The following is a 26,382-nucleotide window of genomic DNA, read 5'->3' as shown; positions in this document are numbered from 1 at the left end:
TAAGCCATTAATTTACTGTATATGGGGACAAATCATGATCTAATACCTATTAGATCAGGGGTGTCAAACTCAATTTCATTGAGGGCCGCATCAGCATTGCGGTTGCCCTCAGGGGGCCGGGTGGGTATGGCCAGGGTGGGCGTGGCCTACTGGGTGGGCGTGGCCAGCTCTACATTGTTCGCATCAAGGGTGCCTATGGGGGCCTGGGCAGGAGTGGGACAGATCTGAGGGTCTCTGGCAGAAGGAGGGTCTCTGGGCCAGGGCCAAGGCAGTGGGAGCCGTTCCCTCACTGTTTCCAGGATGGCTTCGCGGGCCACATGAAACCACTTCGCGGGCCGGATCTGGCCCCCAGGCCTTGTGTTTGACATGTCTGTATTAGATGATCAAAATTTTACTTACCTGTCGCATAATATCAGGGTTATTGAGCATATGACTGATTTCTGGATTTCTCTGTATCAGTTGCTGCATTTGAGGATTGGCCATAATTAATTGTCGCATTAAGTCTGGATTTGAAAGCATGCTTTGAACGAAGGGATTCTCCATAATCTGAACCATCATTTCTGGATTGGACATGAGCTGTCGCTGCATCTGACTTTGTAATTCTGAGAAGTTTGAGGTACTCAGACCTAGGCTACTCAGACTTGCAAGTCCTCCAAGACCACCTTCAAGAAACAACAAAAGTACTAAATATTGCTTCAGGATTTATTTCTGTATCACTTTTTATTAATAAGGGTTTTTTTAGTTAAAGGAGATTTCATGTTATCAAATTTCTTTTCATACTTTGGTTAGTATGCTTTCTTGTTAGCTGTCCAATTTTGTTTTGTGCCATTTTTCGAGTTAACTGTGTCCAATACTTTAGGAATAATGTCACTGTCATTTGCACTGAAATATGTAAAAGAAAGTCTGATGACAGTATGTGATTCAGCAAGATTGCTGACATTGTTAAATGTAATTGTCTTTTCAGCTGAAAATCAGTTTGTGCCTATATGGTTCTCCCTCTTTTGGTCATGACAAAATAGTAAGGTATTCCTTAAGGAATTGTTTCTTCTTACCTTAACGTCAAATAATGGTTTATTTAATAGTTTAGAAAAGCAGAATTATATTCTTGTTTGTAACAGAGCATACAATATAGCACAAGTAAAAGAAATCTGGTGGAACGGAGAACATTGATTTTTTTTTATTTAATCATTTATATCATGAGCCTTCTCATAAAAATGCCAGCTTCCCAATAACTGTGCTTGTTGGAAACCAACAGTGAAGGTTGCAAATGGCGATTGCATGATCGTGTGACACTGCAACATCGTAATTGCAAGCTGGTTACCAAGTGCCTAAATCACAATCATGTGACTGCAGTGATGTTGCGACTGCCGCAATCAGGACCTGTCGTAAGTTCCCCTTGTTCAGCGCCATTGTTACTTTGAATTGTCTTGGCCCCAATCTATTTAAATTCAGTTTTACAGTTTTCCATACAGTATCCCTGTGTGTACAACCTGTGTAATGGGGAATTTTGGACCAGTATTTCCAAATTTCACAAGAATGCCCAATACACATACACTTGTAAGATCAGTTACCATTTAGCCATAGCCGTGTGTGTGTGTCTGTGTCTGTGTGTACACACCCCAAATTAGAGCTTATTTAGAGAATATCCTTCTTACTAAGGCCCTTACCTAAACCAAATGGGCTGGTATTTGTTGGATTTGTAGAGGTACTATTGGTTGATGCTGTTGTGGTAGTAGTACTCCCTGAAGTACTTGTTTGTTGAGCTGAATTATCATGTGATCTATAAAACATTAAAAAAACATTTCTGCAATGAACAAATTTAGTCAAAATGAGGAACTGAATGAGGAACAAAAAGGTGTTTGAAAGCAGCAGCTCAGTTTTCATTTATCATAAAAATATCTGATTAAGTTACCCTTATCCAAAGTAATTACAGTTGGATTTAGAGGCTCTTGTAACATCAGGCCAGTCCTCAACTGATGAGTCACGAGAATCCACACATTCCAATGTAAACAGGGTGCATTACAATTTACTTTCTTTTTTTAAAAAAAAGAGGAAAGAAAAAAACCAAAGGGAAATAAAGATGGCCATATGCACAGAGAATGGACTTCGTTACTTTCAATTATAAATATCACGTAAGTATTTTTAAAGAGTGTACAGGTAGTCCTTGACTCGCAACCATTTATTTGGGACGGTTCAAAGTTACAACGGTTATGAACCATTATAAAAGTTGGAAAAAAGTAACTTACAACTGGTCTTCGCACTTACATCTGTGTCAGCACTTCCAGTGTCTCAGGATATATGAAAATATAGACTCTTGGCAACCGGCATGTATTTATGAAGGTTGCAGCATCCCGGGGTCATGTGATCACCATGTGTGACCTTTCCAGCTGGGTTCTGATAAGCAAAGTCAATGGGGGAACCTAGATTTGTTTAATGATTGTGTAATTCACTTAACAATGGCAGTGATTCACTTAACAACCATGGCATAACAGTCATAAAATTTGGTGCGACCTAACCTCGTTTAATGGAAATTTTGGTCTCACTTGTGATCAAAAGTCAAGGACTGCCTGTACACTACATTTTTATAGTTTTGAATGAGATAATTTTGTGCATAGAAATACGAAGGTACTATAGAAGAGATATTCATCAAGTTAGTTGAATTTGATCAGTACCATTGTGCATGCAGAACAAATTACCGTAACTGTGATCTGAAATAATTACAGTGCATCCAGAAAGTATTCAGATCTCCTTTTTCTTATGCTGCAGCCTGATTCTACAGTTGTTGAAATTCATTTTTTTCTCATTAATCTACGCTCAGTAGATTAATGACAAAGTAAATGATGACAAAGTAAAAACAGAATTTTAGAAATGCCCGCAAATTTATTTTAAAAAAACTGAAATATCACATTGGCATAAGTATTCAGACCCTTTGCAACAACACGTGAAATTTAGCTCTGGTGCCTCCGGTTTCTCTTGATCATTGCTGCCATGTTTCTACACCTTGATTGGAGTCCACCTGTGGTAAATTAAATTGATTGGACAAGGTTCCTAAGAGCCCAGTGGCCTCCATAATTTTCAAATGGAAGAAATTTGGCACAACCAGGACTCTTCCAAGAGATGGTTGCCTGATCAAACTGAACAATTGGGGGAGAAGGGTTTTAGTAAGAGAGGTGACCAAGAACCCCATGGGCACTGACTGAACTCCAGAGATCCTGTGTGAAGATGGGACAGAGTTCCATCATTGCAAACCTCCACCGATCTGGGCCTTATAGCAGAACAGCTAGATGGAAGCCTCTCCTCAGTGCAAAACACATGAAAGCCCACTTGATAGTTTGCAAAAATGCACCGGAATGATTTTCAGACTGTGAGGAACAAGATTCTCTGGCCTGATGAAACCGAGATTGAAGTGTTTGGCCTCAATTTTAAACGTTATGTCTGGAGAAAAACAGGCACTGCTCATCACCTGCCCAATACCATCCCAACATTGAAGCATATATAGTAACAGCATCATGCTGTGGGGGTGTTTTTCAGCAGCAGTGAATGGGAGACTGGTCAGGGAAAGCTGAATGGAGCAAAACACACGGATATCCTCAGTGAAAACCTGCTCCACAGCTCTCAGAACCTCAGACTGGGCCGAAGGTTTATTTTCCAACTCTCTGAATGCCCTAGAGTGGCCCAGCCAGAGCTTTGACTTGAACCCTATTGAACATCTCTGAAGGGCTCTGAAAATGGCTGTCCACTGACAGTTGCCATCCAACCTGACTGAGCTGGAGAAGATTTGCAAGGAAGAATAGCAGAATATCCCCCAATCCAGGTGTGCAAAGCTTGTTGTGTCACACCCAAAAAGACTAGAGGCTGTAATTGCTGCCAAAAGTGTTTCAACAAAGTACTGAGTGAAGGGTCTGAATACTTTTGCCAATGTGATATTTCATTTTTTTCTTTTTAATAAATTTACAGACATTTCTACAATTCTGTTTTCACTTTGTCATTATAGGATACAGAGTGTAAATTAATGAGAAAAAAATGAATTTCAACAACTGTAGAATCAGGCTGCAGAATAACAAAATTGACAAAAGTGAAGGAGGTCTGAATACTTTCTGAATGCACTGTATGCCTACAACAGAATAGTCAAACTAAGATGAACCATGTAATGCTGAGCAGCACTTTTCAGCATCCCTAGGAAACACTGCAAATTGTGAGAATAATGTTCTGAATTGTAGTTGTGCAGTATTTGGAATGCCATAGGTTACACTGACAAAAAAGGGAGGAAAATGAAATCAAGAGCACTAAAACTGCATCAACTGCTATTAAAGAAGCTGATGTGTGGACGATCAATATTTATCAGAGATATATAATCACTGGTGTTTCATAAATTAGCTGCAAAAAAACAAAATTCTGTTCTGCTCAAAAATATACACAGAAAATTTCACTTCCTTCATTACTGTATTTCCAAGGTACTTAACATATCAATTAAATACAACAAAAGATATGACATCATTTGATTTATAACCTATTTTCTATTTAAAGGACATTTAAAATGGATACACATCACATCTGTGTTCTTAAAAGAAATTCAGATCAATTTGATGATTTGCACACTTTTCCAACAAAGGTATTATTGATTACAAATCAGTGTAATATATAGTATTCTCTAAGTTAATGTTTCTCTCTTGTCTGACTCTAAATTAATTGCAATTAAGATATCTGTAACTTACTTAAAATATACTTAAATCAATAGCACTGATGTTACCTACTTTGGGTAATTAAACATCTGCAAGAAATCAACAAAGATCAGTACCAAGGACCCCTCATAGTTAAAATATTAATGCTGTTACAATAACTATTCAACTGATCAAACAGAAAGGATACAAACCTAATTAGTAGTTATTGTCTGATGAAAAAAGATATGAAATCCTAGAACTGCCATAACATGATGCAAGATAATGAACAAATTGCTATAATTGTTCAGCTTGTTCAGAAACATATTCCAGAAGGATATTTGCTCCTGGGGCTTATTGTAGAAAGCAAATATACTTCAGAACTGACAGAATTAAGCACATTTGTCTATATTTGGTTTTATTAGATTATTTTTAAAAAACATCTAAAACAATGTAAATCATTAAGATGAAATAAAAGTATTAATCAGAGGCTACACAAGCCAGCCTACCTGTTTTGTGTCTTGATGACAAGGTGCACAGTAAGTCCATCATGAATTCCATGTTGGGTTAATGTATCTTGATCTTTTAAGATTTTTCCAGCAAATATCAACACAAGTTGGTCAGAGTGAGCCTTAAAGCGCTTGGAGATTTCTTCTTTAAACTAAAAAAAGGGGAAATATAGTTTAGATAGTGCATTAATTTGTTCAATTAACATGAGTTGCTCCCATGCTCAGTAAAACGTTACCACACAATTAAATCAACTGCAGGAATTTGCTCCATTCAGATGCCAAATATTTTATAAGACAAAATGTTTATACAATCCATATATGTACAATACATATGAAAACTATATAAACCATCTTTGTAGAAAATGTATACTGGAGATATGGAAGGGTGTCTGAGTACTTAGAGCAGGCATGTTCAGCCCATGGCCCTCATGTGACCCTGGAGAGCTAGTAACGTGGCCCCACAAGTTCATAAACCTTTATGTGATTTGTCTCATCCCAATGGGATTGGCTCATCCCTCCCATGCCAGCAGAGGAGGCATGCTGCAGGCCCCATCAGCCAAGGTATTCTGGCTGGAGGGGTCCAGGAGAAGAGCCTTCTCTGCCGTTGCTCCTGCATTTTGGAACATCCTGCCCCCAGAGTGAAGTTGGTTCCAGCCCTTCTGACCTTCCACAAGAACTTAAAGCCCTGGCTCTGCCAGTAGGCTTGGGGATCCAATGGGGGAGCTTCACATTGGAGGTGGTTGACAGATTAATAACAGATCCTATCTCCCCCCGCTGCTCATCCTATTCCTTCCCCATCTTTTAGTTAGGGTTAAGAATTTTTATTTTTATACTATTTTATTGTATATAGCTTTTACATAGTTTTATCCTTTTAATATTTTCAGCTACCCAGAGTTGCCGTATGGTTAAGATGGGCAGCTAAACAAACAAACAAACAAACAAACACAGAAACACACAAACTATATTGTATATTTTATATGCAGCCCAAGACAATTCTTCTTCATTCAATGTGGTGCTAGCAAGACAAAGGGTTGGATACTCATGATTTAGAACAGAGGTCCCTAACCTTTTGGCACCAGGGACCAGTTCCATGGAGAGGTTTTTCCACGGACCGGAGGGTGCGTGGTTTTTGTGTGCTGCCTGCATCCTGCGGATGGGGCTTTGCTTGTTTGTGAGGATTGATTAATGGCATGCCACGGCCCGGCCCGGTACTGAACCACAGACCGGGGGTTGGGGACCTCTGATTTAGAGCTTCATTCTGCAGACTTAATAGCCAGGTTTACATATCACATGGAAATGTGATTTGGTTTGATTTATGTGGTACACAAATTGAGCTATGGATAACACTGTGGTCAAGACAGAAAACTTTAAATGTAACTATTTACTGGTTTAAAATTTCACCTACATTTAACTATAATTCACCTCATTACCCAAACAAAACTAACATATAATTTACCAGCCATTAGTTCACCAGGGAAATGAGTGAGGGTACAAGGAAAGTCACAAGACCAAGACAACAGAGAATACAAAAGCATGGAAGTCTCATCTTTCCCAACACCTTTCAAATTCCTTCCAATGATACAAAAAATTCAGAAATTGCAAATGTTTTGCCAATACAAAAGTTGCCAATCTAAATGGGAATGCATGCCATATAAATGTATTTACCGGCTCAACTTAAGCAGCCCTTCAAAATGCCATATTGTTCTTCAGCCTTAAAAATGAGGAAGGATCTCTTTGCTAACCAAAACGTTGAAAGGCTGTGTCCTCTTCAAAAGTTAGCAGCGTAGAGCCAGTTTGGTCTAAGTAAGATCCCAGACTAGAAACCAGGAAACTGTGAATTCTAGTCCTGCCTTAGGCATACAAGCCAGCTGGGTGACTCTGGGCCAATCACTCTTTCACAACCAGACTCATCTTACAGGGGTATTGTGGAGAAAATAGGAGGAAGAAGGAATATTGGGTATGCTCACTGCCTTGAGTTATTTATTGTTGTTGTTGTTAGTTGCGAAGTCGTGTCCGACCCATCGCGACCCCATGGACAACGTTCCTCCAGGCCTTCCTGTCCTCTACCACCTTCTGGAGTCCATTTAGGCTCACGCCTACTGCTTCAGTGACTCCATCCAGCCACCTCATTCTCTGTTGTCCCTTTCTTTTCTTGCCCTCAACCTTTCCTAGCATTAGGCTCTTCGCCAGGGAGTCCTTCCTTCTCATTAGGTGGCCAAAGTATTTGAGTTTTAGCTTCAGGATCTGGCCTTCTAAAGAGCAGTCAGGGTTGACCTCCTCTAGGACTGACCGGTTTGATCGCCTTGCAGTCCAAGGGACCCGCAGGAGTCTTCTCCAGCACCAGAGTTCAAAGGCCTCAATTCTTTGGCGCTCAGCCTTTTTTATGGTCCAACTTTCACAGCCATACATTGCAACTGGGAAGACCATAGCCTTGACTATACGCATTTTTGTTGGCAGGGTGATATCTCTGCTTTTTAGTGTGCTGCCTAGGTTTGCCATGGCTTTCCTCCCCAGGAGCGTCTTTTAATTTCTTGGCTGCAGTCCCCATCTGCGGTGATCTTGGAGCCCAGGAAAATAAAATCTGTCACTACCTCCATTTCTTCCCCATCTATTTGCCAGGAATTGAGAGGGCCGGATGCCATGATCTTAGTTTTCGTAATGTTTAGTTTCAATGTTTAGTCTGAAACTAAACATTAAGAGTTATTTATAAAAAGTATAAAACCAGGATTTAAAATCTAAAAGAAAAATTACCACTGAAAATCCAGTTACTTGCCATTGCATGTGAATATGCAGCCACAGATTATAATCAGCAGTAATCATGCTTAAGTGTTTTCCAAGTATGTGTGATCTGATAATATTTGGTGGTCACTGAAACAGCTATGTCAAATACTGAAAATACAATCCTCTGACACGCTAAGCCAGGGGTAGGCAACCTTGGCTCTTTTATGACTCGTGACTTCAACTCCTAGAATTCCTGAGCAAGTCCCAAGGTTGCCTACCCCTGCACTAAGTAGAAGATTGGAGAGGATATACTTTGGATAATGTAGCAATTATAATATTCAAGAACTCATGCATATTCCCTATAGAAATATTAATCTCTATTGGCAAGCAGAATATTATAATAGAAACTGCCATAATCTTGCAATTAAAACAATCAACTACATGATTTACCACTGGATTTAGAATTTAATTTTTCTTTAATTTGCTTTAATTTTTAAAAGATCACCCTATACTCTAAAGTGATAAGTATAAAAGCCTAAGCAGACATTCCAATTCCAGATTCAGTATTTTTTTATTATAGTACAGTTTATACAGCATGCAGAATTCTTCTTTTAACATGGCATTTCTTTTACTTGTAACACAAAAAATACAGTCTTGACCTTAACTGTGAGCAATATAGGACAACAATTCTGGCCTCAAACCTCAAAAACAAAACAAAATGTTTGCTTGTTAAAAATAAGTAATGTAGCCCAGCTATAATCAAGCTATATGGAGTTAGAAAGAAGGCCACAGAGAAGTAGAAATAACATAGTATTTTATCAGGAATCAGATGCACACATAAAAGAAAACCAAGGGAAAGGAAGAATAACATTAGAAATTGTTTTGTTTGTATTCAATTTGATTTTTTAAAATTTTATCTCACAGTTGGGAAAAAAAACTTGCACAATTACTATGTCTTTGCTAAATATAATTTTTTTTTAGAAAATCTTATTCATTAAAGTCTAGCACTAAACCATGATAGTTTATGACATATATCATATAACATAAATGGCAATATCCAATTATTTAATCAAACTGATCCTATAGGCATTTACATGAAGCAACTTCAACCTAATCCGAGGTTCCCAATTAAAATAGCATGGATTTGAAACCTTTGCCTGCTTTGTGCATTTGTTTGCAACTTGCTGACTATAATAAGTAAGAATTACTTGAATATTGATAATCTCTTCAATTTTCATGAACTCAAGATAAATTTTTCTCAATGGAATCTATTCACATTTTTAACTGAAAAATCACTAAATGGCAAATAAAAAAACATAATGATGTTCATCAAATGTGAACAATCCTCTCATCCTTACCTGGAATCCACAAAGGCAGTCAAGTCACCAGCAATATCCATACATTTTTTTAAAGAACTATCTGCCCAGTTTTCTAATAGAAAGGGAATCACCAAATCCTTCCCCAAATTCTGCAAACACAACACACTCTAAGTAAGTCTCAACTGATACCGTGTTTCCCTGAAATTAAGATCCGGTCTTATTTTTTTTTTTGCCTCCAAAAGAGGCACTAGGATTTAATTTCAGAGAATGTCTTACCTTAGGACCACTACAGCCAGGCCTCCCCACACCCCGACACCTGTCGTGCCGCTGCTTGACTTCTTCTGCGGCTGCTTGCCGCCACTTGCGGCCAGATGCCATGTGGCGCACTGTACCGTTGCCGCTCCTCACTGTGCTTTGCGCCGTTTCTGCTGCTCGTGGCAGGACGTTATATGGCTATTTGGGCCATTTCTGAAGTAGAAATGGCCCAAAGCGCCACGGTCTCCTGCTGCAAGCAACAAAAGCGGCCCAAAGCGCACGAGCAACAGAAGCTGCCCGAAGCGCCACACAAGCAGTGGAAGCGGCCCAAAATGTGCAAGCAGTGGAAGCGGCCTGAAGCGCCATGTGGCATCCTGCCTGGAGGAGCAGCAACGGCACAATGTGCCATATGGCGGTCAGCCACAAGTGGCCGCAGAAGTCAAGGAGTGGTGCAACAGTTGTCGGGGTGTGGGAGGCCTGGCTGTGGTGGTCCTACAGGTAAGGTAAGCGGGTTCAGGGTGTGTGTGGCAGCTTCACCCCCCATACCCCCACCCTAGCTTGATTATTAGGGGTGCACTTCACCCTAAAACAGGGACTTAGTTTTGGAGTAGGGCTTATATTAGGCCCACCCCCCAAAATCAAGCTAGCGCTTACTATCGGGCTGGGTTTAACTTTTGGGGAAACATGGTAGTACAGTAATTGGCCCCAACAGTGGAAAACATGCATCCCTTCACCTAATTTCAAAAACCTTTCTAAGCAAACAGATTAGCCCTTTGGCAAAAACAATTTGTTCTGAATTGTTGTATGGGGAAAATAACACATCACCAGAAATGTGCTAGACAATGTAACCTTTACATGCTCTATCTCCCATCTACTGCCAATGTCAACTTCTCCAAGTGGTAGTTATGGGAAGGCTTAAAGAGAAAGCTAAATGGACACCAACATGACAAAAATTTAACTACTGACCATCTAACAGCAAACAAAATGCTGACAAAGAAATGTCTGATGTTTGAACCTTCCCCAGGCCTAACAAGCTGCAAGGAGGAAACCACCAACCTACAATGCTTAAAAACAAACCCCAGAGTGCTGGAATAGTGAGTCATAAGAGATATAAGCAATTTCTTTGGAGGAAAGATGTAGAACAAAAGGACAGATTCAATAGGCCATCCCAGACCAAAACCATCTTAAGTAATATCTCACAAAAATCAACATCACTGTCACTGGCCTGAACAAAAAAGGACTATCAATTAAAACACACAACTGGCATAATAATGGTAATGAAACATACATAGGTGCAAGCTGACAGCGCACTGGTTGATCTAAACACACTGCTGCCAACCAATATACACAAAACAATCATTATAGTATTTTCCGTATCTTGCAACCCTCAAAAAGGCCCAAAAGACCTACCATTCATTGGTCAATGTCATTCTCCCCACAATAGCAATAACAAAGATGAAAACAAATGCTTCTCCAAAAACCTGAATAACAGTTAACCCAACCAGTCTATAAAAAGCAAATCACAGATATAAATGCTTGAGTAAGCTCAAGCCAAGTAAGTAAAAGCTTCATAGGCAAATTCTCATGTGAAGCAAATGAAAATGATGAACAACTAGCAACCTTCTCTAAGCTACAAATCATGTATGTGATGAATACCTAATTTGAAAAATCAGCAAGGACTTCGCATTTTCCAAACAAGGAAACCAAGGCTTGGAGCCGCCCGAGCTGACTGAAAGATGGGTGGCTATGTTATAAAATAAATCAGACCTACTACATATTGGGCAATCATATAAAAGTGTCAAAATAGTACAATGACTCAACATTGATAGTATAATGACAATAGATACAACTGTACTTAAAAAAAGATTTTGAAAAAATTTGGAATCATAACCTTAAGTGTTATCCCATCTCATTACGAAACTCAAAAACTGCATAGTGGCAGCAAAAATTCAGATAATAGCTGAAAGAAGCTCTTGCATTAGCAACAGAGTTAGACAGCTCTTAGAGAAGAGGAAGGAGGTCAAAGGAGAAAATACACTCAAAAGGATTAAATTCTATAAGCAGAAATGCAAAGTGAAGCTAAAAGAAGACTATGAAAATGACTGAATTACAACTTGTGAAAACAAGGAAGAGGTGAGAATCAGCATTAAAAAAATGCCAGAAGGAAATGTAACCGAAAGAAGGGCCTTCAAGAAGGATGATACCAGCACAAATGATCAATGAATATTTGAAAAAATACAAGCATTTTCATATTATGATCTTTGTCTCAAAAATACTGGTAGCTATGTCCAAACACCAACATGTATGTAAATATTCAAATTATCAAAAATCAAGCTAGATGACGTAAGACACGAGGGCCACACATTATCTTTGAAGTTTACAAAGCTAGAAAAGCAACTGACCACATTCTTTAATAACTACCTAGACACAGGTGATATCCCTGACCAATGGACCTCTTCAAAGACTCTTTCAAAGTCCTTTTAAAAAAGGGACTCCAAAAATTTGCTAATTATCATCCAACATAATTTCTCATCAACTCTTAAGTTCATTCAAGTTATAATGATTAGAATATTAAAAAGTTAACACCAGTTATGAAAGGAAACCAAATTTCACAAAGGATACTCAACCATCAATGACCCCCCTCACAATTAACAAGTTACTGAAACAAACAGGAGAAATATGTGTCCCTATGCTTTGTATCCAAGAAGCAACAGTGAGAACTGGACACGGAACCACTGATTGGTTCAAAATTGGGAAAGGAGTCCGGCAAGGCTGTATACTGTCGCCCTGCCTATTTAACTTATATGCAGAGCACATCATGAGAAAGGCAGGGTTAGATGAATCAAAAGTTGGAATTAAGATTGTCGGAAGAAATATCAACAACCTAAGATATGCAGATGATACCACTCTAATGGCAGAAAGTGAAGAGGAACTGAAGAGTCTCTTGTTGCGAGTGAAGAAGGAGAGTGCAAAAGTTGGGTTGAAACTTAACATTAAGAAAACCAAGATCATGGCATCCGGCCCTCTCAATTCCTGGCAAATAGATGGGGAAGAAATGGAGGTAGTGACAGATTTTATTTTCCTGGGCTCCAAGATCACTGCAGATGGGGACTGTAGCCAAGAAATTAAAAGACGCTTGCTCCTGGGGAGGAAAGCAATGGCAAATCTAGACAGCACACTAAAAAGCAGAGACATCACCCTGTCAACAAAAGTACGTACAGTCAAGGCTATGGTCTTCCCAGTTGCAATGTATGGCAGTGAAAGCTGGACCATAAAAAAGGCTCAGCGCCAAAGAATTGAGGCCTTTGAACTATGGTGCTGGAGAAGACTCCTGCGAGTCCCTTGGACTGCAAGGCGATCAAACCGGTCAGTCCTAGAGGAGATCAACCCTGACTGCTCTTTAGAAGGCCAGATCCTGAAGCTAAAACTCAAATACTTTGGCCACCTAATGAGAAGGAAGGACTCACTGGAGAAGAGCCTAATGCTGGGAAAGATTGAGGGCAAGAGAAGAAGAGGACGACAGAGAATGAGGTGGCTGGATGGAGTCACTGAAGCAGTAGGCGTGAGCTTAAATGGACTCCAGAAGATGGTAGAGGACAGGAAGGCCTGGAGGAACGTTGTCCATAGGGTCGCAATGAGTCGGACACAACTTCGCCGCTAACAACAACATGCTTTGTATTTGATGACTGTCAAATGCTTTTTGACAGTATATAAATGACTCCAATAAGAAATACATTGAGAAATCAAGATATTAATAAGAGCTACACCCAGCTAATAGAAGGCAACACCATTTTCTTTTACTGCCCATCCTATTACACCAAGTTATGGAACAAGTGACACAATATCCCTGAAGCTTTTCACAATGGCTCGATGAAATTTTCAGATGGCTCAACTGTGCAGTTAAAAGGTATTAACAACAATGGCAAGAAGCTCACCTACCTGCAGTTTTAGCAGATGATACTGTAATAATCAGCCACAATTTCCAAGATACCAAGTAGCAGCTAACTGAGTTTACCTGCTGATTGGTAAACAGAGCAGTTGGCTTGGAAATCAGCACAAAAAAACCCTGAACACTTGTAAAATTTATTCCATGGAAAGAAACTAGAAGATGAGTTGACATAGAATGTGAATCCTACACCTCACGTTGGCTGGGAATAAATGCCATGCACACAGTGAACAAATAGATATCCTACCTATACCATGTGGAAAACAGTAAAGCAAGTGCAAATATTCAAACCCCTGTCTATCCCAATAATGATTTACAGCTGCAAAGCATGTGACCTAAGAAAATCTGAAGTAGAGAAGCTTCAAGTAACACTGTGTGAAATAGGAAAGTGAATATTTAAGAACTTGCTCAGAGACTGAATCCAACATACAGAAATTTGTATCAATATCTAAAACAATGACAACATTGTTTGCAACCAGCTAATTGCCAACTCCTCACAGTAAATGATATACTTCTAAAGGGTATGTCTATGTAATGTGTATATATGTACATTGGGCATTTTTTAAAAAAAACCCAGTGTCAGATCAAAAAAATATTCATGGAGTTAATAACGGATTAATACTCTGTAAATGAGAATTTAAATGTAAAACTAAATGAATTTTTACAAACACTATTCTCTTCAACACATACATAACTACAAGTATACTTTTATAAAGATCCTCCTCTTCACAGAAAGTGAAAGAGTACAAAGAAAACAAGAGAAAGATGAAATGAGGGGAAAACAATGGGAAGGGAAGGAAAACAAGATAGAATTAAGGCAAGGGGAAATTAACTGTAGAAAGATTTAAGTTGTACAGATATTGAACTCATAAACATATGCATGCTTAAGTTCAGGTATGAGCCTCCACCTGCTGCCAGCACTTTCCCTTTAGATATTGTCTCCCTCTATTTGGGGAACACAAGATGAAACGCCTCACTGAAACTTATTATGAGGTTAGGAAAATTTTGATTCTTTTTTATTAATAGAGTAATCTAGTATTTACTTAAGAATGTTTGCATTATTCACATTTTAAAATACCCTCTGTACACTTACACAAATAATTATATGTAAATTCCATGAAATATTACAACACTTTGGTTTGACTAACCCAGGGGTAGGCAACCTTGGCTCTTTTATGACTCGTGGACTTCAGGAATTCTGGGAGTTGAAGTCCATGAGTCATAAAAGAGCCAAGGTTGCCTACCCCTGGACTAACCAATACTGTTTTTTGTATTCTTTCAATGCAATCTAACATGAAGGTTTCAGAGACTAGGAAAGGAAAAATATTTTAGCTTTTTTAGGTTAAATCAAATTTATAATAAATTTATCATCCAAAGTTTAGATGCTCAGTATGTCAGTTTTTAGCCCAAACATTCTGCTGATAGGGGATGATTCTGTGAGATGGCAAATTATTTTTTTTTGCAACTTTGCCTAACTGGTTTTGAAAACTTACATGAGTTCTCAAATGAAGAAACACAATTAAATATGATAAACCAATTTCTTAGTTTAATAACTAAATTTAATCCTTGCTGTAGCCTTCCTAGAAGCAGCATATTATTGTACAAAAAACATGAATCAGAATTCTGATAATAGGGCAGGCTATATCAAAAAGCTTATTCCTTGCTGAACCAAACAGTAAGATACTATAGAAAATCCTATATTATTCAGAGCCATAATCTACTGCCTTTTTAATACTGGTAAAAGAGAATTTTCCATTTCTATGATAGCTTAAGATTTGTTTGATAAAGAAGGCAAACGCTATGAATACTTCTTCAAGTCAACAGAATGTAATAAAAACTCACCTGTAGTACAGAAAAAAAATGTGCTTCTCTCTTCATAAACAGCATAGAATCTTAGCAAAAAATAATTTTAAAACACCCTTAGACATTGACATGCAGTTTTCTGAAACATGTTTTCTCAATATGAAAACATTTTTTCAGTCATATGTAAATGATATGATTGAAATATGCAGAAGTTAAAATTTAAAAGGTCTTGGCACCTAAAGGTACACAAGAATGTAAAAGAATAAATTCTGCTTTTGAAACATTTCTCCAGACACACTTATCTAACAAGAGAATTTATTCATGATTTCTCACAGGCATTTTAATCCATTTAATTTGGTTCCTTTCTTGCTGTAACTTCTTCCTGTATTCTACAGATGAGTTTTTGTCCCCACAGATATGACAGTAACTGTTTATTGTAGCAAAACATACAATGAAGCAAGTCATTTAAATAAATCATGAAATTTTGAAAGCTTCAATGCCAGTATGCCAGAGAAAAATAATCTTATACAAATAGGTTTCTAACATCTGTAAAATTTATTATTTCAAAAAAAAAAATAGGAAAAAGGTTATTACATTGGACATAATGCTTGTGACCAAAGTCTTCAGTTTTCAGACTAAACTTAGTTTCACTAAACGTATTTCAAATTAAAAATACTTTTAAAAACAAATTATTTGTGAGCAGCTTGCACATTTCCTCTCAAAGACATGATTTAAACCAAATAATAAGGTGATTCTGTGTCTGTTACAAAGAATTTAATGTAAGATAAAAGTGAAACTTCTCTTTGAAAGCAGTATGAACCAAAACTTTAGCTCCAATCCATAGCCCACAGCACTGGTCAGCTAATAATGCAGCCCTGCAAGATCATAAACTTTTATGTGATTTATATACATTATATATTTTACATTTGTCCCAAGACAATTTCTCTTCACTCAATGTGGCACGGGCAAGCTAAAAGGTTGGACACCAGAATGTTAACCAGTCTATTCTTAGAAAGGATAAAACTAGAGTGATAAAATAAAAAATACCCCAAATTTACTGATCTAATGAATATTCACTTTATTTAGCATCAGTAAATTTCCCTGGTTTGGTAAATTTTTATTCTGTTGACTATTTGTTAAATTTAAATTATTCACAGCCATTCCAGATTTTGTCAATAACTTCTAAATTTGTCTTTATCCTACAATGATGTTTTGCTCATAAAAGTTTCCATCTGAAAACTGAAATTAGGCCCAATTCAAATTACAATTCCAACATACCATATTATTTTTCTGTACAGGGCACAGCATAAAGACAGTTATGTCAACAAGCTGGCAGACAGTATGCTTAAGAGCAAAATGCCACACATACAGATGATTAAACATATATGCAATACATGGATTTTGAAATACAGGTAATCCTCAACTTACAACTACAATTAAGCCCAAAATTTATGTTGCTAAGTGAGACATTTGTTAAGTGAGTTTTGCCCCCATTTTACAACCTTTCTTGCCACAGGTTAACTGAATCACTGCAATTGTTAAGTTAGTAACATGATTGTTAAGTGAATCTGGCTTCCCCGTTTTGACTGTCAAAAGGTCACAAAAGGTGACCCTGGGACACTGCAATTGTCATAAATATGAGTCAGCTGACAAGCATCTGAATTTTAATTATGTGACCATGGGGATGCTGCAATGGTCATTAGTAACTTTTTCCAGTGCCATTTTAACTTTGAATGGTCACTAAATGAACTGTGGTAAGTCAAGGACTCCTTGTATGCAAGTGGTAGACCATCAAGACGACCAGTACAGATAATGCACCACTATAATTCTGTATCCAATATGTATTGCGAGTTACTTCTATATGACACATTGCTTCCAGAAAGCATTCTTCTACAAAAGAAGGTATATATCAATTACTACAATTCTTCAATATGTAAATGTGTAAAGAAAACAAAATCCATGTTCCAAACCAACAGACTCTATAACCATCTACTTGTTAATGTAGACCATAGGAACCGTTGAGCCGAATCAGACCAAAGGTCTTTTGGTTCACCATTTCGTTCCTCTGGGAAGGCCGGAGGCAGAGCTACAGCATTCTCCCACTTGTATGTCCAGAGGCCTAAACCATCACCAGCAGCCCTTTCAATAAAGATCTCGGGGCTAATGTAAAGTAGAAAACCAGCCTGTTTGAAAATGACTCCATACCTTCCATTGGCTTCCCATGCTAAACGTCAAGGCCTGCTAGCACGTTAGGACTGTATTCAGAAGCCTAGATTTCGCCCTTTTTTTTTGTTCCTTTCTAGACAAAGCCGAGAGGTCCCTCATTAAGCATTTCCGGCCTCCAAGAACTACATCGAAGTGTTTCCATCGGTCAGCCAACCCCCCTCAAGGGCCTGTCTCCAGGAAAACGCTGACTTGTGAAGTAAAATCCTCTGAGCAACACAAGCCACAGTTCTCTCCACAAACCAACCCACCTTGGAAGATAAAGCGCTCCACTTCCACTTTGGACCTAGTCCAGGGGTAGGCGACCTCGGCTCTTTTATGACTCATGGACTTCAACTCCCAGAATTCCTGAGCCAGCCAAGCTGGCTCAGGAATTCTGGGAGTTGAAGTCCATGAGTCATAAAAGAGCCGAGGTCGCCTACCCCTGACCTAGTCCGTCCAGTCCTTTTCCAGGCCTTCGATGAGGCAAACCAGCTCCCCGGCCCGTGCCAACGACTGGGCCGGTGACTGTGCAGAAGCGCCGCGCAACCCACCCGGCCTTCCGGCGGCCTAGTTGCCGCCGGTAAAAAGAAGCGAGGGGTCAGCGCTTCCCTCGCCGCCGAGCGGTGGGATCGGCCACGCCCCTCCCCCTGCCTAGCTCTCGCTGCCCGCCTCACCTGCCGGATGCTGCTCGTTTCTGGCACCGCGAACTCCTCCTTCTCTTTCGGGGTTTTCACGGTGACTTTAATGATCCGCGGCTCCGATGCCGACGCTGAGGCAGACGCGGCCGGCACGGGGGGATCGGGGGGGCTCTGGGGCCCAGGAGGGTTCTCGCCGCTCTCAGACATGGCGCGCGCGCGGGGCGGGTAGACGAACGGCGGGGCGGCCTCCTGTGCTCGTTAGCCGAGCCGCGCAGCGAATGCCGGGTAAGGTCGACCCTCTTCGCTCTTCTCACCGCCTCGCTCGCTCGCTCGCGCGCGCGCGCACACCCCCCACCGCTTGTAAAGCTCTCCCACTCTCGGAGAGTTCAACGGAAACAGCCCGGCTCGATTGTGGCGCCTGACGATGACGTCACGGATCGGGGAAGTTACTAGAAAAGAGGAACTGACTTGGCCGGCGCAGGAGAAATTTAATAGGCAGTTACGCGCGTGCGTAGAAGGAGGCTATGGGGGGACTGAGAACGCGTGCGCATTGGGACTTTTATTTTTTTACTGCGCAAACGCAGTTGAACTGAAAGGCCTAAGTTGGCATTGTTAGGTGAGCGGGTGCTTTGACGTCGTGGGGGAAGGACTTGCGCGCCGCTTGCTGACGTATTTTTTGACGACTCATGGGTGGTTGTGGCGCAGTTTTTTGGCTCGTGTTTGCTTCGTGGAAGGCTTTGCATTTTAAAAGCTAAGGGAGTGTTTCTTTGATACTCTCTCCAAGTGGTTCGGGAGGAGGAACTCGTATTAAAGCTTCTGAAATCATTATTCATAATTGTTTTTAAGAGACTTTTATTTGACTTCTTTGAATATGTATCGGCTCAGGAGTATGTCTGAAGGCATAACCCGCTGGAATCGGGAGTCCACAATGAATAATAATGCCAACAAGAGAAAAGTAAACCCGTAAGCCACTTTTTATTGACGCTCCAAATACAAGGAATTTACTTGTCTACCCGCTTGTGCGGTGGCCAATCTAGCTAGGATCAAATAGGATGCAAAAGAGTCTGGGGAGGAGATCATAATAATAGTCTTAATAGCAGCAATGAATTCAGGCGACTGGCATGGTTTATTCTACCTGAAGTGTTGATTCATTTCAAATCTGTCTCGCACTTTTAGTTTACATCCCATACTGGCAGAAAACATCCAGTACTATTAAATTTTGGCAATTCAGCTTGAAAGTACTGAGGGGTATTTAAAAAAGGCAAAGTTGGGGCCACAGAAATCTCATGGACTACCTACTTCTCAGCTATTAGCAAGATAAGAGAACCACAATTAGGCGCACTACGTCGTGCAAATCTTCAAAGCAGCACTTTATTTGAACAAAGATTGGAGTGATGGCGAATTCTATGTCACATTTCTATGAAATGCTGTGATAGCTGCTTCCAATTGAGCAGTTGTGACATTTCACTTGTCACAGTGGGTTCTGCATATACATAAAACCACATCTGTTGAAGCTGACAGATCAGACCTATTACAACACTGCATGAAGCTGGAACACCTCAACTCTAAGAGGCACTTGGAAATGCATCTCTATGAAGCAAACAACCTCATTAAGACAGATCAACATGATACAGGCTTACTATCTAGTTGAACTTTGTTTAGCTATTCTGTGAACCCAGCCTGAATGGAATAACCCATGATTAAAATACCTATATGTCACGAAAATGCATTAAGGTGGGATAATGCAGCCAAGATCAAAATCATCCTTTCTTTGTAAAGACTAAAGGTTATGTTTCCCTGGTAAACCTAAAGGTGCTTTTCAAAAAGGCACCTGGACTTTCTTGGTATTTTTCCCTTGAAAGTTTTGCTTCTTATCCAAGAACAACTTGGACAATGATGGCCTGGATGACTGAGAATCTCCAAAGACATTTCATTGGTAAAGGAAAAGAACAATTCCACTTTGCTTTCTATGAGATTATGAGAACTAAAACAGAATTATCATTATCTATCTAGTTCTTTTCTGAACTATGCCTAAAGAGAAGGCAGCCTATTTAGCAAAAATTACTCATTACCTGATATCATTGCAAGCAATAGATGTCTAGTGTAGGATGAAAACCTGTGTCCTTATTTTAGGAAAGCTGCATTTCTATTGCAGCTATAAACAATTGTATTCAAATGGGTTTATAAACTACATGTTAAAACTAAAAAGAAAAGTTAAATGTGCATGTTATCTAAAATAGTATTTTTTAAAAATGAAGGATTTTTAATGGAGTTTTTTTCCTGCACCAATGGAAGTTCAACTATTACATAAGTAACAGCTGACTGGTGAAAGGATAAATAAAATTATACAATATAAAATGTTGTTTATATTAAGACCTCCAAAATATATGTGTTGTATTAAAGTCTCTATCATTTTGCCTTTACATCTGATTGAATTCTTTTTACAAACCTATGCTTTGAGCTATGTCAGTATTATCACATTCTTTTCTGTCTTATTTCTTCCAGCACAACCCAATTATTATTTGTAACTGCCCATCAGTAAAACACATACACACACACACAAAAGATAAAGATAATGAAAATATAAAAACGTAAAAACAATCTTGGAAGAAGAGCCATTAACCATTATTTATTTTTCAATGAAATTATGCGCACTAGAATAATAAAAATGACAAATTTATTGATGAAAAATTAGATCTGCAGCATTAGACACAGCATTAATGTATTTCATTTCCAAATTTAAACTAAATAGCAAGACTTAACTGTTAGTTAATTAAATTTTAATAACTAACACCCCCCCCCCAAATCTGCATAGTTAAGCAGTAGTACAAATATACATTTCTGCAAAACCCTGAAGAACAATATTCCTCTTTTTGGCTCTGAATTTAGTACAAAGGAAATCATCTGCCCTGGTCAGATTCTGAGTTTCTTTTCCCTTTTCTTCCACCCTGAAAAAAAACAAATGAAGGGATATTGAATTAATAATGCTAATGATAACAGGAAGGGGAACAGGAAAAGGGGGGAGAGGAAGAAAGCAATACAATGTTTCTTAAAATGTCTGTAGAGCACCAGCAGCTATTCTCACAAGAGCATACCAAAAAAGGCAATTCTCTTTAAAAAAAAACTTCCTTCTCATTTGCTGACCTTTGTGATATACATTAAAAAGGACTTTATTGATCCAAGCAATCTTACAAGAGAGTTAAGGGAAAAAATTGGGGCAGGGAGTGCTATCTTAAACTCCTGGAGGAGGGAGGGTGATAAGCAAGGGCCTGGAATCAATAGCCTAAATTGTTTTCCAACTCTCTAATTCTATATTCCGTGTTTCCCTGAAAATAAGACCTGATCTTATGTATTTCTTTTCCTCCAAAAGAGGCATTAGGTCTTATTTTCAGTGGATGTCTTATTTTTTTTCCTGACACTTGCCTCGCGGCAGTGATACCAACAGCCCTGTCCAGAAGCTGTGGTGCTGCCGCCCCACTTCTGCATCGCACCAGTACCATTGCTCAAAAAAACAAAACACGGGGTTTATTTTCCTCACTGCCAGATTTTCACTGCCATACTGTATAACTTTCTTTAAAGTTTACTTGATGCAGAATCCTTCCTGTTTTTTTGAGATGCCAGATTAGCGTGCAGTCACATGCCTCCAATCCCCTTGCTTGCTGCAAAGCCAGATTAGAGCATTTAGGCTACTCCTTCCAGCCAATTTCTGAGCCAGTCTAAAGGGAAAGGGTTCCTATCCCGCCCGATCACTGCAGGGCTTCATTTCCAAAGACCATCTGAACAGGCTCCAGATAAACCAAGATCCGGGTCTGAAAAAGCAACGGGAGTGAAGGGCTGTTCAAACGAGGAGGAAGGAGAAAGTGGGAGAAGCCACTTCTGAACATGCAAGGTACAACAGTTGTCAGGTGTGATAGGCCCGGCTGTGGGGGCCTTTAAGTACGGTAAGCGGCTGCGTAGCGCATAGGGCAGTTCTCTGCTTTGTGTCCAGCAACCAGACGGTGTGACAAAATAGGCAGCCGGCCGGTGGCACAGGCTCTTAAGTAAGGTTTATTTTGGGAGTAGGGCTTATATTAGGCCCAACCCCCAAAATCCCGCTACATCTTATTTTGGGGGTAGGTCTTATTTTCAGGGAAACACGGTAACAGTGGTTCTTAGCCTGTGGTCCATAAACCACTGGGGGGTCCACGATGTCACAGGGGGTCCGCAAAGGCTTGAAGAAATGTTATGATTTAAATCTTGAGTTAAATCTTGGAGGTCTGTGGCTATGATCTATGGCAAGGGTCCCCAACTCCCAGGTTAGGCTTAGAGTTAGGGCCCAATACTGGGCCACAGCCTTTTCGGAACTGGGTTGCAGAAGTGGTGGTTGAGCATGCATGCCTGCAGCTACACTTGTGTAAGCAGCGGGTATACACATGCAAAACTCCATTTGTGTGCATGCCTGTCACTCATGCAAATTGAGCTGTGTGTGCATGCTCGTCCACCACTTGGGCGGAACCATCCCCTCTCCCCTCCCCAGTCTGCAAAGCTGGAAAGGTATGTAAAGGAGGTCCATGGTGAAGAAAAGGTTGAGAACTACTATATAAAAATGCACTTTTAGAGCACACGGAAGTGCAAGATTGTTTAACTATTCTAGATCCAAGTGAAGTTCAAAGTACAGATAGTCCTCAAATTAAAACCATTTACTCAGTGACTGTTCAAAGTCATGGTAGCATTGAACAAATGGTGCTTATAGCCATCCCCCAAAGTTACAGCTGTTGCAATGCCCCTGCAGACATTTGATCAAAATTCAGGCATTTGGGAGCTCACCTGCATGACAACTGCAGGGGTGATTCAACTATCTTCAACCATTTATCTTTGTTTTTTGGACCACTGTGCATAATGGTATTCCTTGATGGCAGTAGCATGGGGCTGAAGTAGAGGCCCTGAGGCTTCAGCAGTCTCAGGTGGCAGCTACCGGTCTCTACTTCAACTCCACCTTTGCCAAGGAGTGCCACCTCAAGTCCTGTGCTACAGTTAGCTACCCAGGATCACAGCCCCAGCTACTCCCATATCCTGCTGGCCGTGCTGCTTTATGTTCCTTTATGCCCTGCCACCGTTAGCCTTGCTGCCTTGTGCTCTGCTGGTCCTGCATTCACTGGTCCTGCCACCTGCACTCACTGGCCCATACTTCCTAGCTCTGCTGCCCTCAGCTGCCCTTTATCCTCTTCTACCTACTATTGGTGAGGAGCGCCTGGCCTAGCCCTATGCAAGCAGCTTCCAGGCTTTCTTCCTGAGGTCCCTTTTGCTACTCTTAAATAGTGTGCCCTTTACTCCCAAAGGTTTGGCAGACTTCTGAAGCCTTCTAAATTCTCAAGAGAACACTATGGCTGCCATTCTTCAAATTGTGTGGGCTGGGCACACGATGGCAAGGCTGGTGAGTGCAGGGCAGGCAAGCCTGGCAGCCTGAAAGGACCAGTGGAGTACAGGATGGCAAAGCCAGCAAGGTAGCACAGTCAACGGTGTACAGGATGGCAAGGCCAGCAAGATCAGTAGAATAATAGGCCTAGTGGAGTGTAGGGCGGATAGGCCAGCAGAGGCTGCAGAATCCAAGGTGGACAAAAGAGCAAAGATGGCAGGGGGAAATAGGCAGGTGTGGGGAAGTTGAAAAAAGACAGCTCTTATCTTATTGAACCTCAGAACTGCAAGGAACAAAGTCAGAAATAGCTTAGACTGGGACAGGTCCTTCCCTAACAACCATGATATATAATGGTATAACAGGGAATACTGGAATTGCCATCATTAAGTAATGCAGTCTCATGATGTCATGCTTTAAGACCACATTGCTTATTGAAGGAAATACTTATCTCAATTACCAACATAACACGAGTACTAACTGTATGAAAAATTATTGTCCCTGTTTAGGATAGTCTATCTCTCCCATAATAGTTCTTATGTTCTTTCTATTCCATGTAGTTCAGCAATTTCCAATCCATCAGAGTAGCATTTTAGTAAAGAAATTGCAACTAAAAAAAAGGAATATAAAACTAATTTTTAATAGCTTGCATTACCATATTTTCCGGTGTATAAGACGACTTTTTAACCCATGAAAATCTTCTCAAAAGTCAGGGGTCGAAACTTTAGGGACAGGGCTGGCTGGAAAACCTGGAGCGGATCTCCCATTTGGTCTTTTTTTTTAATCCCATTTATATCTCGCCCTTCTCCGAAGACTCAGGGCAGCTTACAATTTAAAGCACAAATCAATGTGCTTAGCAATAGCCTTCATTCTATGTATATGCCTGCTTATTAGAGCTTTCACCCCACCCCACCCCACAAGCAGCATTATTACAAAGTCAGCTTATTGCTCCCAACAATCTGGGTCCTCATTTTACCTACCTCGGAAGGATGGAAGGCTGAGTCAACATTGAGCCTGGTGGGATGCGAACCTGCACTAATTGCAGGCAGCTGGTGTTACTTAAGGCTCTGCGCAGGGAAAGCTTTAGAGTGAATTAGGAAAAGTGAAAAAGTGAATTAGGAAAATAGGAAACGGTTGCTGGAATTGGGTATGTGTAGTTTAATGAAGAGAAGGGTGAGGGGTGACATGATAGCAGTGATCCAATATCTCAGGGGCTGCCACAAAGAAGAGGGAGCCAAGCTATTCTCCAAAGCACCTGAAAGCAGGACAAGAAGCAATGGATGGAAACTCGTCAAGGAGAAGCAACCTAGAACTAAGGAGAAACTTCCTGACAGTTAGAACAATTAACCAGTGGAACAACCTGCCTCCAGAAGCGGTGAATGCTCCAACACTGGAAGTTTTTAAGAAGAGACTGGACAGCCATTTGTCTGAAATGATATAGGGTTTCCTGCCTTAGCAGGGGGTTGGACTAGATGACCTCCAAGGTTCCTTCCAACAACAACTTCTTCTTCTTCTTCTTCTTCATATTATTATTATTATTATTATTATTATTATTATTATTATTATTATTATTATTATTATTATTATTATTATTATTATTAATTATTATTATTATTAAGTTTAATCCACTTGTACTGTTTTATGTTTACATGTTTGATGACAAACAGCCTTATGTTTATAAGTGACAGTTTTCCTACTAAGTACCTGCATGTCATAAGCATTTGAATTAAAATTACCACATTAAAATCAAATCTGATGTTTTTAAATTTTTATTTGGTGTGTGTTGGAAGAGGGGTAGTCTTATACGGTGAGTATAGCCCAAACCCTATAATTTAACAGGAAATATAGGGGGTCGTCTTATACGCCCAGTCGTCTTATACTCCGGAAAATACGGTATTTAGTTTAATTATGATATTAAATATTACCTGGTATCTTGTTAATTCAGCTTGCAGTATTTTCACTTTAGATCTTTCTTGTTCCAATGCAGCATGAAGACTGGCAACCTTAAAGAAAGTCAAATAGTTACTCCAAAACAGATTTATTAAAACAGATTTTACATTTTTAATCCAAGTTACATTTTAAACAGGATGACATCATATATCTTATTAGAGTGAAAAATATAATTTGCTTATATTATTTTACAACATGAGCGTTCAGGCAGTGAATTAGGAATGGGAAGACAGGTTCTAGTCTTTCCTTAGGCACAGAAACCAGCTTGGTGACCTTGGGCCAGTCACTCCTTCTTAATCCTACACCATAGTTACACTGTGCAACAAGCTGGCTGAAAAGTAAAACCTCCCGTGGCATTTTGCACTGATTGCTTTGCAGTATGGAGAAAGTGAGAACAGTGTAAAACTGCAAAATTTTGTAAGCAAATGGGACAAACACTAGGAAAAAAACATTGTGTGTTGTTAAACATTAGACCTAATTCCATGTTGGTGACTCTTCAAGAAAATGACTTTACAATTTAGACCATCTATGATAGTAATTAAAACAGAATTTTGAAAATTCCCTGGAATTATGTAAAGAAACAACTGCAAATTATTTTTATGTCAAATTATTTTTCTACAAGGATTCAATAGGATTCTGAAGAGTTCTGAAACAAAGGGAAATTGTTTAGTCTAACTGTTGCTTTCTTGCTTTTTGTAATCAGCTTTTGCACCAGGGAAATCTCATGCAGGCTTGGGATACATGTACATGGATAGGATGTACTGAAGGAGGGAATAAGGGAGTGTACAGGAATGATTGATGTCTTCTTTATGATGTAATGGCTCTGTTGTCTGATTTTCATTGGCTAAGTTTATAAAGCAATGCTACCAATTTTCTAATGCGTGGCACTTCTGGATGTAACTCTGCTAGCGTTCCAGATTGTTGGCCACCCAGCTGCTTAATTTGATCAAATAAAGTGCTGCTTGATCAAGAAGTCTCCGCTTGGG

The 26,382-nt window shown here is 39.7% G+C and overlaps 2 protein-coding genes across 7 annotated transcripts in view; both read right to left on the bottom strand.

Moving 5' to 3' along the window:
* UBQLN1 (ubiquilin 1) overlaps positions 1–20,428 on the bottom strand; it is a 44,495-nt gene extending 24,067 nt beyond the window's left edge. For all 4 annotated transcript variants that reach the window (XR_014025504.1, XR_014025505.1, XM_081320561.1 and 1 more), the window contains exons 1-4: positions 18,091–20,428; positions 5,168–5,319; positions 1,668–1,780; positions 400–662 (exon numbers count right to left, since the gene is read on the bottom strand). Coding sequence is in view for 2 of the 4 variants with exons in the window: in XM_081320561.1 (XP_081176687.1) it covers positions 400–662; positions 1,668–1,780; positions 5,168–5,319; positions 18,091–18,261 (699 nt within the window). In the remaining 2 variants the exon portion in view is untranslated. The remainder of the gene's footprint in view (positions 1–399; positions 663–1,667; positions 1,781–5,167; positions 5,320–18,090) is intronic.
* Positions 20,429–20,657: 229 nt separating this feature from the next.
* The window catches only part of GKAP1 (G kinase anchoring protein 1), a 29,481-nt gene continuing 23,756 nt past the window's right edge, over positions 20,658–26,382 (bottom strand). For all 3 annotated transcript variants that reach the window (XM_081320301.1, XM_081320299.1, XM_081320300.1), the window contains 2 exons: positions 25,372–25,449; positions 20,658–21,002 (listed from right to left, as the gene is read on the bottom strand). In XM_081320301.1, coding sequence (XP_081176427.1) covers positions 20,955–21,002; positions 25,372–25,449 — 126 coding nt within the window. In that variant the 3' untranslated portion in view covers positions 20,658–20,954. The remainder of the gene's footprint in view (positions 21,003–25,371; positions 25,450–26,382) is intronic.

The sequence above is a fragment of the Vipera berus genome (assembly GCF_964194415.1).
Source record: "Vipera berus genome assembly, chromosome: 2".
In the NCBI taxonomy this organism is placed as follows: domain Eukaryota; kingdom Metazoa; phylum Chordata; class Lepidosauria; order Squamata; family Viperidae; genus Vipera; species Vipera berus.
This window is presented reverse-complemented; position numbering and strand designations above follow the sequence as displayed.